At 36.3% G+C, this 23,599-nt stretch overlaps 1 protein-coding gene across 4 annotated transcripts; it reads right to left on the bottom strand.

Annotated features, from left to right (window-relative positions):
• Positions 1-88: 88 nt before the first annotated feature.
• Positions 89-23,262, bottom strand: LOC106161840 (ubiquitin-conjugating enzyme E2 E2). 4 transcript variants are annotated; one of them, XM_087005994.1, is made up of 5 exons: positions 23,073-23,262; positions 22,459-22,678; positions 21,939-21,989; positions 2,101-2,233; positions 89-478 (listed from the first exon to the last, which is right to left on the bottom strand). In XM_087005994.1, the coding sequence occupies exons 2-5, from the start codon at positions 22,668-22,670 to the stop codon at positions 215-217; spliced, it is 660 nt and encodes a 219-aa protein (XP_086862120.1). In that variant the 5' UTR covers positions 22,671-22,678; positions 23,073-23,262; the 3' UTR covers positions 89-214. The 4 variants fall into 4 exon arrangements, with proteins under 4 accessions (XP_086862120.1, XP_086862121.1, XP_086862119.1 ...); XM_087005995.1 differs by having other exon boundaries at positions 22,459-22,695; positions 23,073-23,188; XM_087005993.1 differs by lacking the exon at positions 23,073-23,262 and having other exon boundaries at positions 22,459-22,782.
• Between the last annotated feature and the right edge of the window lie 337 nt (positions 23,263-23,599).

Raw genomic sequence — 23,599 nt, 5'->3', positions numbered from 1 at the left:
AGCATTCAGCTCAAGAAAGAATTTCAATATTCACATCCCTGGCAAGTATTTCCTGAATGCTGCTCCCCCCCCCCCCCCCCATCCCATCCCATCCCCTCCCCCCACTTAATGTGCCCCTACATTCTAAACGAATACAGCACTTCTCTTGTTTCTCCTGTATTTGACAGCTTGTCCATTGGCCTGTGAGATCCTCCCACGCACCACGAATTGCACACTACACTCCATTCTGGAGTCCCGTCGCAAACCGGCGTGTCCACAACTTTGCTATCCTGTCGTGCTCGGCACGGTTCTGCATGTACTGGGTGGCTATGGTGCCCACTAGAGGGTCTGAGGGATTACAGTCACTCAACAGGGAACATATAGAGAGCAGCACTTTACTGATGGTCAGCGCTGGGCTCCAGTTGTCCTTCAAGATGTCCAGGCAGATCACACCCTGGCTGTTGATATTGCAGTGGTAGATACGGGTACGAAATGTCACCTAAGGGAAGTGACAGAAAAGATTATTATCAAGACCATTAAGCATCCAGTTGAGATAATACATATGTGATTATTACTGCTTATTTTTGAATTGGACTTGGTCTTGAAGTTAAGATCTTATTCATACTGGCTTCTTCACTTTTTAAATCTTCAAATGAACATGTTTATTGAACTCTGACCTTCAGCAGTGGGTTTGGTTGAAGTTTACCATGCCAACCACAAACTCTTGTTTAGTTATCTAGAATTTGTGGATCTATTATACAACGGCATGTCAGGAAGTAATGAAACATGGGACTGGTAAACCACATGACTGGGTAAATTAATATGACTGAATTAAGTTCATACTTCATAAATATAGATATGTAGAAAAGAAGTTTATCAATATTAAAGGGATAATAACTCTTCGTATGAGATCTATATTTCACAATAAAAACATTGTGAATAACTCATAGAAATATAATATATTCTGTTTTACCACAAAAAAGGCAGTTATACCTTTTATTCTGATATCTGAGCTTTTCTTTAGACCACGTGACCTCCATTGATGGCTATACTCTGCTAAAATCTCTTAAGAGATTTTAACAAAAAACCAAACTCTTTAGAAAAAAACCAGGGACTAACTTTGAATGTAAAAATGGATTCATTAACCATTGGTAAGTAAGGGAAAATTGTTGTTTACTCCAGGAAAATTCATTTTTTGGCCGAAACGAAGAGTTATTATCCTTTTAACTAGGCATCCAGTTTTAAAAAAAACCCTCAGAGTAAAGGCTTCCGAAATACTTTCAACAATAAATCATATTAGTTTCCTGTATTTTTTTCTTAAGCCCTGCTAAATTACAGTCTTACACACAACAGTGCCTATTACCATATTTTGAATGTCACCTTAATATTACCATCTTAGACAAGATCAATAGGCCCAAAAGTTTCACCCTTATAAAAAAAAATCCCATAGCTCACAGAATATGGCACTTTTTTTGGCTGAGGTGACATCATGCACTGCCTTCGGCCTCAGTTTCAGCTAACTCAGACCTTCACAATACATGTCTCCACAAACATGAGCCACAATCAAAATTTCCCATGAGCTTAGGTCTTAAGAAAACTATTAAAGGCTGTAGAAGATAGCAGGCTATAAATGCCACTAAGACACAAAAACACCCCCACAGCTAACAAACATTCAATTTTCAATACTGCTGATCTTTATTGTACTCCCCTTCCAGCCTTACAATGTTTTTGCATGTTTATCTGCATGTGACCATGACGCCATAAAAGCAACATGCTTATCATATTGAGTCAGTTACACTATTTATCTGAAACTCATGTTTTAATTTGCACTTTGAGCAGTGTGAGCCTGATATATTCTCAGACAATATAAAAAAAATCATTATTCATCCCTAGAAAAATGCAAAATTTTGCAATATTGTAGTTAATCCATCAGTAAATATGTAAATCAATTAAAAAGTACATTGAAAGAAAAAACATGACAAGTGTCAATACATCTCAGACCATCAATAACTATTTAAAGCTAAACTTTGTATACTTAACTTGACCAAGTTTAACCTTGCTATTTATAAGTCTACCTGAAAAGATGAATTCACATCAGTCTAATATTTAGCCGTACCATACCTTGGGAGGCTTGAATGGGTAGTCCTGTGCAAAAGCAATGTCCAGAAAGAACACGCCCCCTTCGTAGTTTGACCCTGGTGGACCAAGAATAGTCGATGCCCACTCAAATAAGTTGTCTCCCTTGGGTCCAGCGCTAAAAAATAAAAGTATATACACCTAATTTGATTTAAAGTAAATACTTTTTAATAAAAACAGCACTAAAATAAAAATATGAAATAAAAAAAAAAATAAATTGAAAACAAAATGTATGCAGTCAGGCATAAGGCTTCCTGAGAAAATGAAGCAGGTGAGCTTAGTGTTGCTACCTGTACATATTAACATGTATACCATCAATTATCTAGTATCAATTTCCTGTTTTCAGGTGCCAAGCTATTGTTAATGACATGTTCAACAATAGACCTACACGTTTTGAGTACTGCACTGTTGGGAAGCCTGCTAGTGTGCCACTGAAGACTCATTCTCATTATTTCTAAACTGCCTAATTACATTACATTGTATGTTAATAACTCCATGTTAGCGATTTCACTGCAAGTCCTTTTTAATCGGTTATATAGGGTATACTATAAGTATAGGCTACTTTGTTGAATATGCTGGTAAGCTTCACATATTATGTTATTCTGATAGAATGAAAGTCAAATCTGTTGCTTCTCTATTGCCAATCAATATTTTCTCTTCAGTCTGGCATTCACATCTCCATAAATACAGGGTGTCCCAAAATCTACTCTCATTCCTCTTTTTGACTGCCCATTACTTATACAATTTGCTTTAACTTAGATGTTTTTTTTCCATAGTTACAAGTCTACTAAGTTAATTAAAAAGAAAATCATGTTCTTTAGAATTATGTCATAATACCATGGCATAAAAGAAATTTAATGCTTTTAAAATACATAATAGTTAAGATATAATATAATGGACAGTCAAGGAGTAGGGGCACTTTTTGGCACTATCTATTTATATATCGTGTGTGTGTGTGTGTGTGTGTGTAAGAAAGAGAGAGAGAGGGGGAGAGAGAGAGAACACTTAATGTATGTTCAAGTATATTTACAATCTCTACTCAACACAAATTTCTAAATAACTAGTGTGAATGCATTGTAAAACAAAGGACAATCAGTATCAACCTCTGGCATATTTCTATCACAAACATCTTATTTGTGATCCTCCATATTCTTCACACTTTTAAAACCTTTGTAAGAACAGCTACTTTAATTTAGTTCTTCTGGGCAAACACATTAGCTACTGACCAAATGCCACAGTCATCAGAATTTCCACCAGTCAACCACTTCTGCGTAACTATTGACAATCTAATCTACCTTCAGCCTTGAATAAATCAAAGGATAATTTGCTTAAACACACAACTTAAAAAACAATGTTCCCCTTTCAACAATAACCATAATGATAAATTCTCCCAAACTCATTAAAGTCTCAAGTAGGCACTGCTGTTAACTTGTGCTCACCTGCATGTAACCAAGATGGCCTATAATGTCGACAACAACAAAGAGATTTCTTTAAAGATCATTTCCCATTACCTGTGATATTAGGAGCTTAGCTTACGGGCTAAAAGAGCTTTTTTTCGGGATAAGAACCTACACCTGGTGATGTGTTTTCACAGGGCATGATACTCCTGGCACAGTGTTATTTATATTCTCTGTCTATGGAATATGTCACTTCCAGATATATACAGGGTGTGTGTGTGTACACGTGAGTGTGTGCGTGCACGTGCATGTCTGCATGCATGTCTGAGCGTGTGAAATAAAGATCAGTGAACTTTCGTATTAGTTTTTTGTAAACAATAAGTATTCAGCAGCAAAGAATACCAAAATGTTAGCAACCCTATCCGAGTATCTCTGTGTAAGACAGTAATAAGCAAACACAGGTGCACTTCAGTAGTAGTAGTAGTAATAATAATAGAATGTATGAATAGCCCACATCCAGCAGCTAACTTCACTGGATTGTTTGTTCAGTGTCACTGGGATCAAAATCAAATTGATAAAATAACTAAATAATGCCAGTATAATTGATGGATTAGACAAAGAGAAAATGAAATAAATTGTTTGAAAAACAATATTTTGTTTACTCTATGCAAACCTTGGAGGTATGAAGGGAAAATTTCTTTGTATTTGAATATAAGGGGTAAAATTCACAATTGTATCTACATAAATAAAAATCACAATTTTCATTAAAGAAATGAGTAATTACATCAAGCCATAACCATCCTACAAAGTGTTTCACATAAATCATATTATTTGCATACAATTCATTCATAAAAATATTAAGCATGCCCACACTTTAATATAATATTGTAAGAGATGGATTAAGTTAATGATCACTGCACATTTACAGTACCCTTATTTCAGTGTAACACCAAAGGCAGAAGGAACACCGTTATCTTTTTTATGATTTATGCTTTTTTCTGATGAGCTTACACTTAATGTGCTTTAAAATTAGACTTAGTTAGATATGCAAATCCACAGACCTAAGCTCAAATGATTCTTAGCACATTTAATGGAAGCTGCAAAACATGTCACATATATATAGGTAGTTGGTAAGTAGACAAACAAACAGTTAGAAACATAGACATATTGTAATGCATATCTTTCCACTCTGATACAGTAACTTTTAACACGAAAGATTTCCATCCTGGTGACACTTAATAAATTATTAGAAATTTATGTATTGAGATTTTGTAAATTTAATGAGCATCATCAAAGATGGCCCAAAGTCTCCAAAATAATCAAGCAAGATCTCATGGGGTTTGCAAGAGAGTGTAGTCAGAAATAATGGCAGGCTAGTCAGTGTGTATAAGAGCTGACAGAGTTTATCCAAATGTTTCTGGTTGCTTTTTCTTTTAACTTCTGTCAAATTAGTACCGTGGTGTATTGTACAATAATTTGGGTTTTGGGTGTCATTTTTTCATTTCTTTTTATGTCACTTTCATATTTCTTTTCAAGACCCCATTCCAAGTACATGCTGCTGAAAACTTCACACAGACTCCCGCGAGTTTTCCAGTCATGTATGACATCACACTGTGCTGACATCATTGTTTTAGGTTATCTCTGATGATTTCCAGTAAGCCTGCATCTAGTGCTCAACATTTATTATTATCATTTTTATTATTAGTTTAAGAAACAAAGGATCAGTTACAAACCCCTTCTGTTTTTATTGCTACAAACCATAATGGCAGTGTGATAAAAGTTGCTATCTTTAACAAAAATAATAGGATATAAATTGTAAACATATGAAATAATTTAAAGACACTTTCTGTGGCACCACTAAAAGTAACTGTATTTGCTGTGATGATAAAAATAACTCTTATTCAGATATCAAGAACATGTTGGCCTTTGAAAACTATACCGCAAATCATGACATACAGTTTACACAAGAACAATCTTAGACCGGAAATCAAATATACTCCTCTATCATCATAGTTGGTTCCAGAACCAGTGACTAAATTTATTGAAGTAAACCGACCTCTTCTTGTGGGAAATTACACATCCATAGAAGGTGTGCTATCCAAAGCATGCTAATTGTAAGTTATCTCACACTGCAAGTTTACCCACTTTCCAGTTCAAAGTTGTCCCAGTTTGAACAGACCCCCAACCCCTGCTGATGGCCCTACAGCCCATCACTGGCAGTTGTTGACACTGTTATAAAGCCAACAGGCAGCAGTTTTCTAGACACAAAGCATTATTGCTGCCTGGCTTACAAACCTTAAAACATTTTCATTGATTCTTATTGTCAATACACCCTCCACCTTTGTGCTTGTTATGCATGCAATGTGTGGCACTTGCCATTGAATTTGCTATGCAAGGACTGTATTGTGCCTTATTATTAAGTAATGTCTATTATATATGTTATGTTAGGTTCACAGGACCTATTGGGGTCAAACTTCATAATGTAAGAGGGCGTAATGTCTGTGTTTTGCATGTGTGAAAGCATGTATAGGTGTGTGTTCGTACAAAATCTAGAGACAGCGAGAGAGGATAGAGGGAGAAGAGAGAGAGAGAGAGAGAGGAGGGGGGGGGGGAGAGATCATTCAAAGTGAAAAGAAAAAAACACACAGGAAAAAATAATCAATCTGGTAACCCGAGATTGGATTTCATACAAACTAGGTTGTTTACATACTGACAAAGCCTTCCTTCTATCACAGGTCTAAACATAACAAGACTTTTTTTCTTTACAGTCCAAATTACAACTGACAAAACAATTAACTGTGTACTATAACATACCATACCTAACATGGCTATTGCAGTGGTATCACCTGCAGGAATCATTTTCAATAAACTAAACTATTACCTCAATGATATTCTTTTCTTTGGTATTTTGACACTTACATTTTTTACCTCTTTGACAACAGAACTGTTATATTCTATTCTGTGCATACAATCATACCTGACACTAATCAATATATCTTTCAGCATAAATACACAAAACTTGTTTAAGCTTAATTAATACTAAGAACTAATTTAAAAAGACAGTTTTTATTCCAAAACAATGCATGTTCAACTGTCTTGGAGTTCAATAATGAGAAATAACTTAAGTTTTTTATGCACAATTTTATTTACCATGCATCCCAATAACACACTGATAGATAAGTTGAATGACATGAAAAATGAGATTCAATGCACTCTTGTGAACCCTATATAATCAATGACATTGATCCAGCTATTAGCTTTGAACTTTTGGTTGTGATTTTTAACTACTAGATAATTCTGGTATCCAACTGCTTATTTCCCTCACTCTTTTTGCTTGTGTGTGGGTCACATGAATGTGTATCATATTTTCTCTGATATAAATACTTACACTGGGAGAGAGAGAGAGAGAGAGAGAGAATAGTAGTAGTAGTAATTTACCATGACATTCTTGTCATGGGTATGATACAACAATTAACAGCATAATTGTAAATCACAATAAAATAAATAAATAAATAAATGAGAATGAAGATAATACAATACCAGTAGGTCAAGTGTAATATTTAAATCTTTCATATATATGTAGTTCTTAACATGTAATTTCCCTGCGCTTGCAGGCCTCTAATAAAAATTTCCTGACATTTCTATTTTCTGTTAGGTTATGACTTCCACATAACAGTATTTATTTAAAAACCGAGGGCTTCTGCCAGTAATATTTTTTAATATATTTGCTTCTCAAGTCACTATAATATGGGCAGAAAAAGACAAAATGAAACTCATCCTCTATATCCATTTGAGAGAGAGAGAGAAGAATGCATAAGAACAAAGAACCAGCAACACGTATTACACACTCTGCAATATATGGTACAAATCATCAAACTATTGCAAGCACACGTTGCTCTTATCGGGCTTCCATAAACAGAGTCAAGTAGAAGACCATTCAATTACAATTAGAAACCGTTTCTTTTAATCCCACATGCCACAAACAAGCTACACAGGTATGAGTTAGTTCAGTGAGCACAGTATCTTCCAGGTCAGACCTGTCTAATAAATCACTTAGTTTTTTCAAGCAGATGTATATCATATTTATTACTTGTAAAATGTCGGTCATAAGCCGAATTTCTGTCAGCCTTTACTAAAACTGGTGTCTCTATGATACTACCTGTACACCTGTACATGGTTGAGTTAAATGATTTATGAGGGGGGGGGGGGGAGGGGGGGGCAGAAACAGTGAATAGCTATTGTATTAGGCTACACCATTTTCAATAGGCTATAGTATCCAGCGGACAGTTTCATCAGCTGTGTTATGTTCTCAGTGACTTTTATAGTTACCCACAAAAATAACAGCTAAGATAGAGTTATTTGCTCTCATATATTTCAATCAAGTCACCTTGTTTGGGGAGGATATTTATATCTAAGCATATAACTGCTGGAGAGAGGGGGGTGGGTGGGTGAAGGGGGGTGGGTGGGTGGGTGGAGAGGGGGGGTCAATATAACCACTTCAGGTAGAGCTTACAATAACAACCATAACCTCTATTCCTTGAAGGTGACTTCATAGACATCAAAATATTGTAGTACAGATTACTGTAATCTTAGGGCAGCCATAATGTGTGCCACATAAATGTGTTTGTTGACCTCTATACTTTAACAGTAACATAAAACAAATCACACCATATCTTTGTCACTGGGCAACCTCCACCATGAGCAAAAAAAATGCATTTGTGCTTCATCTTTTATTTCCGCAGCAGTGAAAAGACAAAAAAGTTGACTGCTGGCACTAATTAAGCCACTTTCCACATTTCACCATGCCCTTGCTACTTTTGTTGTTTGTCAGTGACCAGCTAGAATAAATTGCTTTACAGCTCTTATAGGGTGCGATCAAAATAAAACTGTTTTTCTAGGTAGATCAATCTTAGACTGCATTCAAACAGATTTAGGTCGATCCATCTGGATGGACCTAACTCCCTGGGGGTTCACGCTAACTTGCTGTCAGCTGAGTGTGCACCGAAGTTAATTACCCCCTTACAGCTTTTAGTAGGCAGGACAGACATTTAAGCCGGCTAAGCTGACAGTAATCTAGTGAGAATCCCCACGGGGATAGATCGATCTAAAAACTGTGGGAATGCAATCTAACTCTGTAGGGCCTCTCTCTGAATACAATCAGATCAACTGAAAGAAACACCTCAGAAAGCACAGCTAGGGGGTGATTAATTTTCATGTGTGGCCACATCTGGCCACATTTCACTGAACAATACTGACAAACATCCTAACAATGTGCTCTCAACCTCATGAGTCTTCATGTATTAAACTATTTGTTTCACTGTACAATTAGAAGGTCATAGCCTACTGTAACATTACGCTGGCAACCAATAAATCATTTAAAACATAAACACCTTTGTACATTGTTGTACACAGAATAATCATGATTTTCCACCATACAAACTTCATGTTACAGATGAACTTCTTGATGAAACAGGTCTGGAAGCTTGGTTCAATATGTTCCATATCATATAATAAAACAAGATTTTTGGTTAATGGGCCTCCTGAGAAACCATATCCTGTTCTGGCTATATCAGTGCTGTACCATTTGCAATTATGAAAACATTATCGTTTCTACCAACATATATACATGACAACAGGATCATTGTTTTCCTGTATAATTTACATGTGGATCATCCACTTCCTTCAAGACTGCTGCACTGCTCATTATTGTAAGGCAGATGATAGGTACCTGAAGTCCGAGAGATATGCACCCTGAGTCCCTAAAGTCTCAGAGATGTGCACCCTAAGGCTTCATTCACATGCAATGTCTATTTTCTAAATTTTATTTTCTATTCGCGGTATGTCTTATGATCACGGTCTGTGCCCTGAATATCCCGCGGCGTAATTACTGGCAGCGCGCGCCAGTTACTATAAGTTACTGGCAGCGCGAGTATAGTAACTGGCTCGCGCTGCCAGTAATTACATACCGCGAATAGAAAATAGAATTTAGAAAATAGACATAACATGTGAACGAAGCCTAAGTCTCAGAGATATGCACCCTGAGTCTCAGAGATTACTGGAAATTCACCTCTATTATTATATACAACTCTCATGTTGCTAGAAATGATATAGGCGTACTAAGGGGCCATTCAGAATGAGAAGAGCCAAGTACTAGCTGGTCCACGGCCTAAATTTGGCAGACCTACATGAAAGGAAGACCGCTTAATCCTGTAATGGTCCCTTCGCCTCTCACACGCCCCCCCCCCCTCCCCCCAGGATTGTCCCTCGAGGGGTCGAACTGAGCCAAGATTTAATTAAAGTGCCCCTGCAGGGACGATGCGTGTGGAGGCGTGAAAGACCCTGTTTGATTACCTTCCTACTGATTACCCACCCCTACTGTGTCTACAGAGCCAATCTACAACTATTGTTAATGTACTGGTGTATCTTCATTATTTAAAGTGGTAACAGAGGTATACTGATGAAATTAAAAGGGACTTTGGCAAGCACTGAAATCGTGCCCCTGTCGAAACAAATGACACCCCCTTCAAATTATTTTTCTCTGAGGGGTGACCCTTTAAGTGACACTTAGGATACGAGCCACTCCCTAGATAACCTCCTGAGTGGCAAGTCAAGCCACATATTAAAGAGGCTCTCTTATATTAGCTTGAGTACTTTTTTATGGCAGCAACTAATAATCAAAATGTAACATGCAATAACATATGTGATTCATTATTCATTAATGAAAGCTTTGTTGCTATTTTGATTGAAATGTTACAGATATGTCAACAAAATGTTGCGTTTATAGAAGAAGATTGGACTTTTACGATGTTGTTTTCTGGGATGCTACCTCCAGAAATCGAACTGAATTACCCCCAAATTTTTAAAAATACTTTTTTTTATTTATATGGTGTGTAGTTTCTGTCTTACAACTTTTATCAAATTCACTAGGGCAGAAATGGCACTTCCACAATATGAGAGAGCGTCCTTAAATGTGAGCTAATACTCTCACCCCTGAGATTTATACCAGAACACTTCTGAGCATCAGCAAGAGATGTTTCAAGTTATATATAAAAAGAGGATGGCAATGTATTATTTGATATACATACCCAGACAAAGTGCTTGCATTTCACCAAAAAAAAAACCCAAAACAGAATAAAGCATATATATATCGGCATGGCCACATCACATCTGTAGATATGTATCGTAAAATGACCTTCTTCATCTATCCTGGCTCCAACTCTCCCTCCCTTCAAGATCAATATCACAGGGCTATCTATAAATCACAGAGGATAGGAAACCAAGTTTGAAAGATACAAAGCTGATACATCAGAAGAATTGACTTCTTTATGTCAAGACCTTTAACGTGGACTTTATGAGGACATAATCCTACAGGGTCCATTTAATATTCATGGTATTCCTCAGGTAAGAATCAAGACCAATATATTGTAAGTTCCCTTATATCTATCCCACCTGAGCCCACCTGAGCCACTGGTCACTCAGGCTAGTAGACCTAGGAAAACTACTGTTGCAAAACATACAATACTAGTCCAAAGATAAAATCTATAGATCATGGAAGGTAAATATAAAACTATTCCTAAAATTGCCACTAGTATGACTGGGCAAGCACTTGCGATAGATTTATTTGTTAACCAGTCTCAGCAGTTAAATCTACCAACCAAATGCCTTGAACTAGTAGAGCTTTTAAACCTTGCAGAAAAAAAGAGCATTGGGTAGAAATAAAGATCCTATAACATTTGCTGTTAATACTGACATTATGAGGACATAACACTACAGGGCAGGTCCATTTAATATCTAAGTGATTACAGGTGTTCCAGGGGTTTCTCAGGTAAGAGTCAAGACGGAGACATAATATCCCCCTATGATCCCCTATGTCCATTTCATCCCTATGCAATATCACCTATATCCAAGTCCAATCATATTTCGCCACAGAAGAGGGCATAGCTTTCAATGAAGAACCAAATGGATCTGCAATTGCATAAAGATCTATTCATATCACCCACTGTCAAGTCCAATATACAACATGTACCTTTCAATGGAAGACGCACTGAGGTTGATGAAACATATATGATATGTGGGATAAATACATAGTGCTGGAGTCTATCATATTCTGATCAATTAATACACACAGGCTTTTCACCTAGAAACCACATCTACATGGAGTCACTGAATAAAAATGCAGTTTATATTCATTAAGAGTTCAGATCCCCAGGTTTTGAGGCCCTGAAATAAGCATATTAATGCCAGAGTGGAAATACAGGAAAGGTCTCACATATCAAAACTGCAGGTGGTCTAAGGGCTTATTCCCAAAGAAACTATTGTTCTACATAGATTGATTCAACAGTTTAAGTACGACAATTTAGAGTGCCCCCCCCCCCTCTCATTATTAAGGCTAACTTCCCCATGAACAGTGCATTTTGTAATTTCTTAATTAAAATGTTAGACTGCTTTACTTATTCCAATATTTTACATTTTCCAATTTTTAACACTTAAAGATGCCTAGAAAATATTTTTTGTCACTTATTATAGTTATATGTAATTTAAATACAAAAACATTCATTTGATGAATAGTATTGATTTAATGTGTTACTGCCTAATAACAATTAAGTCACTCCACATAGGTAAAATCCCCCCTCCCCCAACATTCAAATCACGGTCTCCAAGTTCAGAAGAGCACATCTCAGGGCTACAGGAAACCTGCACATAAATAGCTTGGTTAGTTAGCCACAAACCACGGCCAAGTGTCTATTTATATCTGAGCCCTTTAAATCTCACCAGAGACATGAAACAGATACTGACATATTCAGTACATCTATAGCCTCTACAGCAAGCATAAATGTGAAATATGTAGCTGATCAATTAATAAAGACTGACGGATTGTGATTTTGAAAGAAAAAAGTGATACTAAAATGTAAAACATGCAAAGCACAAATACATGTAATAGCAGACAAGTAATTAATTTACTAATGGTATGTATGTGTTAAATGGATGTCAACATGTCCCAGCTTTTCTGCTACTGTATTTAAGCTTATACTTACATCTACAGGCTCAATCCCAATGTACATAAATCAATCCAACTCCATGGGGACTCTTGCTGAATGCAACCAGATTAATAGATTAACATGCCTCTTGTTTTCATGGTATTCGCATAATCACCTGATTTTCTGTATTCTACTCAATGCCAGGAGAAGGCATGTTTATCTTTTAATCTGATTGTATTCAGCAACAATCCCCGTGGAGTTGAAATTCAATCTGCATAGAAGGATAGTTTCAGTGGGAATGAGCAGTATGTTTACACCTGAGCTAATTTATATTAGAAAAAGTTACAGATTAAGTCACCAGAGAAAGAAGTTTACACTATAACCTCCATCAAACCTTATAGATGTTTTAATTTGCAACTGAATAACTTTGCCCATTGGTGACACCTGTGAGAATATTTCTGGTTTAAATACACAAAAACCAAGCTGATACTGTAACTATAACCTCGCACATTTCTTTTAACCATTCCAAGACCATCAAAATTTTAAACTAAATCAGTGATATGGTTTATCCATAGAGAATAGCAAAACATATTTGTTTTAACTAGACTTTTTTTTTTGCTAAAACTTTGCAAAAGTGAGCCTAGCATAACGTTGTTTATGTTATACAGCAGTGCATGCTTACAAGTATACTTTACATTGAATATTTACACATCCAGGGGTTAATTACTCTTAACCACATTTACAGAATGCTATAAACTTAAAGGAGGGCATTTCTGCCTAATGCAATATACAATATATGAATGACTCAATTTGATTTCAATGACATTTCATTTATTTACATAATTTGCCTCCAGCAACTAATGGAACAAATAAAATCAACTGCTATGCAGTCTTTTCAATATAAAATAAAACAAAATCAAAACTAACGGCCAATCTTTATTGCCTCACCACACAAATGACATGTATGCATGACAAGACTTCTAACAACATTATTTTTTTTTACAAATCAATATACACAATATACCTCTACTATGCACAGAGGAAGTATAGCACCATCTTCTGAGTATAATCAAAAGCTTTCATGATAATAACACTAACACCTCAGGTAAATCTTATTGACTCAGCTATTGGCTGACATTAATGATACTTAACACCATCATTCGTGAATCCCATTATTTGGATCAGTAAGCTACATATATATTTACAAGGTGCTCTCTGTGATCCACTTTGGCCACCCTGGGCCTCTGAGGTCAGTGAAAACTTACCTCTATACTAGTACTATTCTGAATACGACACTGACAGGCTGGTATTACATTACATTACAGGGTACTAACAGTGACCTTTGAAATGGTTTGCCAACATGTCAACAAAACACAACATTTTCACCTTAATAAAATTTAATCACATCTTCTTAATTCTCTTCTCTGTTCAACTTAGGTGGCAGCTGCATATGGCTTGGGGTGTAGAAGGTCATATGGGTTTGAGCTGAAACTTACACCCACCCTGTACTAGCTACTTACAGCAGGTTACACAGATTTCTCTCCTTACTACAGCCACAAGCTTGGTGTATTGTCACTGTTTCTGGTTCATTACTGCTTATAGTGGTTATCAATTGATTTGTAAAACAACTATTCCTATTGTTTTATATAGTAGTAATATTACTAGTAAGACACATTGAGAAATTAATGTAAAATAGGGATAATGGAATATAACAGAGACATGTATTTAAGGTTTTGCAAAAAATACCAATATCACTGGTCTTAAATGTCCACTATTGTAAAATATACATATATTAGAGATGATCCTTTAAAAGGATTCTCCTGTCCTAATAATCTTTATTGCTGTAGTGATCAAATACAGTTAAAGAAAAACCAAATGTTTTTCTTCAATCAAAGAAACTATCACAACTGTTAAATCAACAACCATACATGTATCAGTAAGTCATATGTGACAGACCAATATCCTGCAGCCAAGCCTGTGTCACCTGTGTTACTCCTGCTTCCACTGTAGGTAACACATTTAAGTTATTGTCAAAACAAAAAAAAAACCCTGACTGACTGTAATCATTATGCACTTTACGTTAAACCTATAACATCTGGAGAGAAAAAAACTGTTCCCCCTTCCTTTGGGAAAATGATTAAAAGGTTTCTCTACAAGCTAGACCATTTACGGCATTAGAGATTATCAGCATAAGAGACTCCTTTTACAATCATTATCACCTGTGATAGCTGATATATATGAAAATGAAAATAAGTTTATTGAAAACTAAATGTATGTTTCAGTCATATAAATTATTGTACTGACTGGGTCTCTATTCTACTTAAACTCTGAAACATCCTGTTGTTACATTTGTTACAAAAAGAATTACTAGACATAAAACATTTGATCAATTAAAAAAACAGTAATGCATTAAAACAGTGACAATATGGCTGGAGTCACAGATTGGAAAGCGACCTCCCACCCCAGGGGAGAACCAAACCACCCATCCTTACTGGGGTCAACCTTCTAATCAAAATAAAATCAAGAATGTCAAGTTTGTTTGCCTCAACCTGGCTACTGTCAAGTAAACCCTCTTGAAATGTACAGTTTAACGACACTCACAAGCAGAAAAATATCCCAAAATTTAAACAAAGGCCTCCAACAAGGAAATTCACCTATATTATTGATAAGGTTTATGGATCGCCACCAAAAATCTAATGATTCTTAGTTAGCTCTATCCTGAGATTTTGACTGAAATTTGCACATTACTATTTGAGTTGGGTTAAAGGGATAATAACTCTTCGTATGAAATCTGTATTTCACAATAAAAACATTGTGAATGGCTCATAAAAATATAATATTTTCTGTTTTCCCACAAAAACAGCTGTTATAGCTATTATTCTGATATCTGAGCTTGTCTTTAGACCACGTGACCTCCATTGATGGCTATACTCTGTTAAAATCTCTTAAGAGATTTTAACAAAAAAACAAACTTTTTAGAAAAAAACCAGGGACTAACTTTGAATGTAAAAATGGATTCATTAACCATTGGTAAGTATGGGAAAATTGTTGTTTACTCCAGGAAAATTCATTTTTTGGCCGAAACAAAGAGTTATTATCCCTTTAACTGACAAACACCAAAGGCAAAAACATGACCTCCTTCAAGTTAGTGGTTACAAGACTTCCTTACATCAGTCTACTTGACATTATTATTTGACCACATTGCATATGTACAAATATCCTCTCTAAAAACTTTGCTGACCCATATCATACAAACTGGACATCAAGGGTCAGTTTCATAATAGATGTCCAGTAAAAACTTGGTTTTAATCCAAAATTCAAGATTGACCACAAAGAGTAATTGATATAGTGAACACCAACTCTCTCCTATCCCCATCTGAAAAAAAGCACTTTCTGCTGGAGTGGTGGGGTTAGATAAGATGTGGCAGCACATCAAACGCTACCAGATTGAGAATGCTATTACACATATTTGGACACTACAGACATAGGCCTTACTATAAATCACAAAGAGAATTCTTCCCTTTTATGGCACTGATGGCCGAAAATCAGGCAATCTAGGAACTTTCTGTTTCAGAAATTATAAATGGAAAACTTATTTAACATCTATCTAGATATACAAATATATGGTACTTCACCATATACAGTAACATTCAGTGTGCAACATTGATCAGTTATCTCTTGTTTATAGGTCCTTTTCACATCAAGTGGTATATAGTCTGTGTACCAATTTGAGAGTTCCTACCATGTTATTATGCCACAGGGCTTTTTTTAAAACTTCCTTGTACAAATTTTCCACAAATGCACAACCTGCTGTTAAGTTAATTAATTGGCCATATTGATGCAGAAGCTTTGTTCAAGTGATTCATTTACATACAACCAGGCTATTAAGTAGTCAATCTCTCAGAGTGTACCAATACAGACTGTACGCCCCTCTATGTGAAAACAACCTCACTTTGAGTACAACAGGCTCAATATCTTCATTTAAACAGACTGCCAACGTTTAATCTAGCATCAAAGTAGACTAATATTTTCAGCTTTAAACTGAGACAAATCTTTGACTAAATTTGTTTTGTGAAACAGCGTCAGTTAGACCACTTCCAGTTTTGTGTTGACCCAGTTATGAAAAGAGCCTAAAAGAAGAGGTACATGATCTCAAGTAAAACCTACCCTTTAAATATAGTGGTAAAAAAATACCCTACCTAAACAAAATTTACCTGGGCTGATACATAAAATTTGTATATTAAACTGCATGCCCCCCCCCCCCACACACACACACAAAGAAACCATCAACCACCCTGTGTTTCAAAGGTCACTAAAAACTCACCTCTATCATCAGCATGTTGTCTCAGCTACTGATAATAAGACGGGTTCCCATGCCTAGATCGATCCATCTGGATCGGTCTAACTCTCCAGGAAGTCTCACTAAATTGCTATCACCTAACATGCTTATATGTCTGTCACACCTGCCAAATCAGCTAGAGGGTAAAGATAATAACCCCCTAACAACTTTGCTAGGTGTGACAGACATTTAAGCCAGTTAGTTGATAACAATTTAGTGGACTCCCCAGGGAGACAGATCGATCCAAATATCTGTGGGAATGGTCCCTAAATGTAGGTTTCCCCGTAATCATTCAAACTCAGGGTGTCATCAGATTACAGTGCTACTTAAGAGGATGTTAATAAATTAGTGACAAAAAGCCACTTTAACACCACTTTTCTACCTACGCTATCACGCACTTAACTTTTTAAAACAATCCCTTTTCCTCCTCACAGCTAAAGCTATCACTTTCTTCCATGCATGACATTTATGTACCAAAATACTCTGTCAGCTATTTACATTATATGACTATATTGTTATATTCTTCCTGATTTTATGATCGTCAATACAATGTGAACACAGTGTCAACAATTAAAATTATGACAACAGGCAATGTCATAGTCACGTACATACATCCAGCATTCATTGGTTTATAAATTGATGTCATGTTACACTGAGTTTATGTTACATGTTGCCAGTATCCAAACATGTCCTGCACATGTCAGTCTATTGTTATGACTCTTTATATATTAGTGAATGATTAATACGGGTCACTGGCCTACATTACTGAATAAACATGACAAACACTATTAATAAAAACCACACAATAAACCCAACACCTGTTATATAACATTTAAAAATAGACAAGAATTTTCCTATAAATTTCAACTTTTTCCCCCTCAAACACTCATGAATACCAAATCAACTGTTAAAAGAAACTGACAATCATTGATCTTTTCTTTAGTTCTAATTTCCTTAATTTTGGGATGTTTCCAATTATTGCTAATAAAAGTAAATGAACCACAGTAATACATAATAAATGTACAGTAATTGTCAACAGTAAATCTTCTGCAACACAGATATCATCAAAGATAGTTTGTAATCATGTTCCTTTTCAACAGCTTTATACTTATTGTGTATCTTAAAGGCACTGCATAACCCACTGGCAAACTCCTCATAAAGGGTATACATATGCCACAGTTGTCAGGCTGCTTATACAAATGTCCTTTATTTACAATGCTAAAAAGCCATGACTGGAAAGAACACCTGCAACTCCATGTGACATTACCCTTTAAGGCCTAGGGGGCAAACTGGAGGCACAAAGTACTCAATTTAAACTGATTTTCATAGCATTTTCAATAATTCCCCTTACAGGCAGTGTCAACCTCAATTTTTCTATTCAATCAAAATGCAACATTATCATGTGTATCCTGAATCAATTTTTTTAAAATTTCATTTGGTCAAACAGGCCTCCTCTTGTTTCCAATGTTCTCCTATAATCACCAGCTTTTCTGTATTCTACTTAATGCGAGGAGATGAGTCAATCTGTTTAAATGATTGCATTCAGCGAGAGTCCCTGCAGAGTTTGATTGATCTACGTATACGGATGCTGTCTATGGCAATAAGGCCTAAGTAAGGCCTTAAATGTTTATGTTAAAACTGAAAAGAATATGACTGCAGCAGTGCAGTTGCAGTGAGAGAATCTAGAAATAAAAATAGAAAATGATTCAATTTAGACCTGGTATGAATGAGGTCAAAAGTATCTCTCATGATTTAAATAACCCAACTCTTTCTTAATGTATATGTTATCATATCATATGACTAAGTAAACTTCTAAATTTCAAACAGAAAGATATTGTCTAGATTTGTGAATGGAGTCTTATCTCTGTTCATATACAATAAAAGCATTTGTGGCTTAATGAAATGCTTTTGTACATTTTTTGTTAGCACAAAATAAACAAAGCAAGGTTTATATAAATCTCTCTTTCTCTCTCTCACTAGGTGTGTGTGTGTGTGTATGCGTGTGTACGTACATGCATGCATGTGCGTGTAAACAAGCACTTGTATATTATGCCACAAGCCAGAATAACACTAATTCTTATTTTAAAATTAAAATGACCTTATGGCTGAGAAAGTAACAGACTGCCGTGCACCGACTTAAATTGTGGACAAATGTTATGTGTTACATCAGTAAAAGCGATATATATCTGTCTTGATGTATGTTTACAAATTTGGGTCAATATTTTAGTAAGCCTAATAGGTACTTAGTGGAAATTCAGAAGGCACTTGGTGGTAGTCTTGCAAACTATATCTGCCTGTTCTTCTCTGTGGCTGAGATATAAATGGGTCTCTCAAAAGATTCTGAAGATTTTAACACATCTAACTGAGATGAGAGAGAGAGAGAGAAAGAGAGAGAGAGAAAGTGAGAGAGAGAGAGAAATCCTTGTGATGAGAAAAAATAGTTATCTATTATGTAATAACAAAGTTATGACAAAAATTGGTCTAGTTTTAGCTTCCAAGAAATTGAAACTTGATTGCAAGGTCACATTCAGTAATCCCTCTAATGTGACAGCAAAGGGTAACTACAAAGTGACATTGTCAGCTAGAGCCCTCTGCTTTATGGAATAATAACTAAATCTTTCTAGCATGTCAAAGTTATCCTTCACATTACAAGGTTTAATGCTTAACCTTTATAACATGATGTATAATCAAAATACAGGTAGATTGACCGTATTAAATGAAACTTCTTTCAAGTTATGTAACATTTTTCTGGTTCCAATGACCCATAATCACTGCTTTGACGGAGTATTTGGTTACAATACAAATTCTATTCTATTTTGTTTTATTTCTTTATAATATTTGCTATACACCATAGCTAAATATTCATTCTATAGCAGAAATTTATCCTTCTGCAACCGTGTTCACACCAGGGCTACTTCTGAACAGAAAAGGGGCCCAAAATGTATAATTCAGTAACTGTAATATGGTCAACCATGACTCAACTTAGACTGGGTTCCCATACATAGATCGATCCATCTCTGAGGGGTTTCTCACCAATTGCTTTCAGCATAAGTGGCTTAGATGTCTGTCATGCCTACTGAAGCTCCTAGGGGGTAATTAATTATTTATTAGCAACTTCAGTATAGACAGACATGTAAGCCGTTTAAGTTGATTGCAAATTTAACAAGAATCCCCTCGGAGATAGATCGATCCACAGTTAGTACGACAGGGTCTGGGAATGGTCCCTTAGTCATGGTCTGAGAGAGGCTTGAAGTAAATCAGCTTAAATCAACTGTATGATAATAGATTCCATTACTGTGTATTCATCAGTCCTGTGTCTAAGTTACTCAAGTTAAAAAAGTATTCTTCTCAATACTTTATCTCTCCCAACATAATCTGCCATTTGCTCTTACTTATGTTATCAATATGACATAATCAAAATGGAATCAATCTGGGGGTTCTGAGTGCAGACTCTAGGCTAGGAAATAATGATACAGCTGAACTGATATGTAATCCAAGTGGCTTTTTGCCAGTTACATGTCATTTTCAACAACAAATAATAGTAAGTCATATTAAAAGCACTGACAGTCTGGCATATCCACAGTTCGACTGACATTATATCCTGTTTAGCCATTCAATGTAAACACCATTTAAAGGAATATGTCTCTGCAGCATGCACTCCAAATGAACAGAACTGCATGTCTTTAATTGCAAGACCATGAAGAAACAGCTAATGAAGAACATGAAGGTCGAAGTAGCACCCTTTCTTTCCTAATGACCAATATAAATATGAAGGCTGAGCAGGTTTTCTTTCACAAAATTTAAATCATCAACTTAGCTATTTAAGATGCTAACACCAGGCTGCGCTAAGGCTGAATGTTTCCCCTGGATGCGTGGCCAAGCAGAAGGAACTCATCTTTTCTAAATGGTTATGTGACTTGAGACATAACTTGTGTGGCTATCCTAATTGATGAAAACTGTTATCTTTTCCACATATGTTTACAAGACATAATGTTTTTTTTTTAATATATTTTACAGAAAAACAGAGCCACATGTTACAGATAGTGACTACCCCCTGTAAAAGTGATGGCAGGTTTGTTTATTACTCCCAAAACACAAAATCCTAAAAAAAATTAAAATTTTTCCCTGAATCATGGTCTCCATCTTATTTATCATAAGATAAGTAAAATAGATGATGAAGAAATTTTGCACATTTAGTTTCAGGTCATATATTTGGTGTTTTAAAAGTGACCGTGTAATTTTCATAATATAAGCAGTATTTACAACATGTAATTAATGTAGCAACAATGCTTGAGCAAAACCAGATTGGAGAATATCAATGAATGCATATCAGAATACAAATCTGCATTCTCAATAAGACTATTTTAGAACCAAAATTGGTGTACCACATATCATTGACAATGAAAAGCAGTATCTTAACAAAGTCTCTACCTGCATGATGTATTCATCTGATTTATGTCACAATTTTGGTCTTTTTCTGTATACCATGCATCTACAATCCTATACAAATAACAAGTGATCTGTGCACATATTTGCTCAAGTTCATGTAACATGTATGGAAAATCCTAGAACAAGTTCCTTATTTTTTCACAAAAATAATTCATGACTTGAGTCTACTTCCACTTGCATGTGAGCTATTTAGTATTCTTGTTCCTTCTCGCTGCTTCATAAATACACGACAGGAGTTTTTAATTGATACAGATAACCATCAGCAACGTAGGCTCTAAAACAATGGCATAATATACAAAGAAAGACAGCTGAGAGAAATTGTGGTCTAAACCGTGGTTTACCCTCGGCTAGAGTCATAACACAATCCTCTTGAATTTCATGTAAAACAGATATCAACAACAGTCAAGGAGGGATAATTAATTTTAACAAGACGCAAGCCTTCTACCTGTGTACATACAAGCAGGTAAAACCTAATATCAAAATAACATTAAACACTATTTAAGTGTCACTTTGATCCACCATGTATAAATCTTTGAAATCACATTTCCTTTAATGCTGTCTTTGATACTATTAAAATGCACTAGAATCTCTCCGGGTGTTTTTATCCAAACTGACGAAGTATCACTGGTAAACATTGAATTAGAAGAAAAAAGCCCTTACCTGCAGTTCGGCGGGGGATCCAGAGTGATTTCGGCAAGTTCCTTTTGGATCCTAAAATCAGAAACACAGAGATTAAAAAGTTAATTAACAACAACATTGTTTGATATCAAAACAAAGACATCAATAAATTAAGCGTGCCTACCCTCTAAGAACCAACATGGCGAGGCCTTGCTTGACCTTACGGCCAGATCGACAAATTAGCTATTTTTTCCAAATTGACGAGGCAATCTAGACAAACTCGGTATTAAACGAAAGAAGAAGTCGGAAAGATTCTAACCACACTATGCTTATTCAGCGATGACCGCCGGTTTAAGAACAATGACCACTGGAAGCTTATATGCAAATGAGCTAGTCGGCTAACATTACAATAGCGCGTCTAGACTCCCGTACCATACGCCCAGTAAACACATTTCAATAGCCACTACAATGAACTTTCTTTTCAAATTGTTCAACGCTTATGAAAAACGTGAGGGTCGAAGTAGCACCCTTCCCTAATGATCAAACGATTTTAAGTTTATACCTTTTCAAACTAGTGCTCATTGTCTTCCCATTCTTAGCAGGGCTAGGAGATGAGGAGGGTTTGTTGACTGGCGTCGGAGAGGGAGAGGGGGACTCCGAGTCTTCCCTCGCGGCACGGCTTCCTCGGCCACTATTTCGGCTCCTCGAGCCGTTGGTGGTCGATGCGGTCGCAGAGGTGGCCATAGAGGTGCTAGCAGCTCTTTCGGCGGACATCCCGGCTCCTGAAGAAAGCGAGAAGCTACACGAAGGAAATGCAATGCAGAACGTCGTGTCATCAATCACAAGACTTGTACTCTGCCGCTTCAGCTTCCACATCGGTGGAGCTTTTCATCCAAGAATAGGCCTGTGACAGAACCCCCCCTTCCCCTTTACAATTAATACCCCAATACTACGAGAAAAACATAATAGTTGTACTTGGGTCAAATCTTTTTCACGGTAATAAGACCGCTATGGTTTATAATCACCATGTGTTAACCTGCGTGCTTGGGGTATTTAATCGCGATTGAGTGACGCGATGACACCGACTTGGATCATCTTTCATTTTCTCGCTATCTTCCCTTTATTTTGCCCCGATGTCCACTTCAGTATTAAGTATACCCCTTCTACTCCACTCACCTGCCGAAATCAAGAGCGAAACAAATAACAAAGTAAGATAATTATCCAAATATCTGAAGCCTTTCCAGGAGTTCCTATCGGAAGCGTGCAGGCTGCCGAAGAATTGGCTGTTCCATTCACCCTCCCCAGAAAAAACTCGGTATAGCTTCCCTCTATTCTTGTCGTCTACACGTCTGTGTTTCCAAAAACTGTGTGATTATTGAGAAGAACTACCATTTTAAATTAATTTTGACCTTGTCAAAACAATTATGCCTATCTTAGTGAACCGTACGGTAATAATTGAGAGAGGGGGGTTACGGGAACAGCGTTAATCTTATCAAATAATTGGGTCCTTTTCATTTTGAAAGGGGGTGAAAGAGTGGCGTTGATACCTGCTTGTTGAATGTCACAGAGAGTAAACATCCATCTAAACAAAACAAAACAACAATTGACAGGTGACATAGGCCGCGCTAAGCAATGTATCGGTAAGATTCCTCTTGGTGCAAGGGGAAAATTAGGCAAATGCGAAGGGGATTGATTTTATCGAA

The sequence above is a fragment of the Lingula anatina genome, chromosome 2, assembly GCF_051362555.1.
Source record: "Lingula anatina isolate TDL-2025a chromosome 2, LinAna3.0, whole genome shotgun sequence".
Lineage (NCBI taxonomy): Eukaryota > Metazoa > Brachiopoda > Lingulata > Lingulida > Lingulidae > Lingula > Lingula anatina.
The sequence above is the reverse complement of the archived record's forward strand: the minus strand, read 5'-3'. Positions and strand labels throughout refer to the sequence as shown.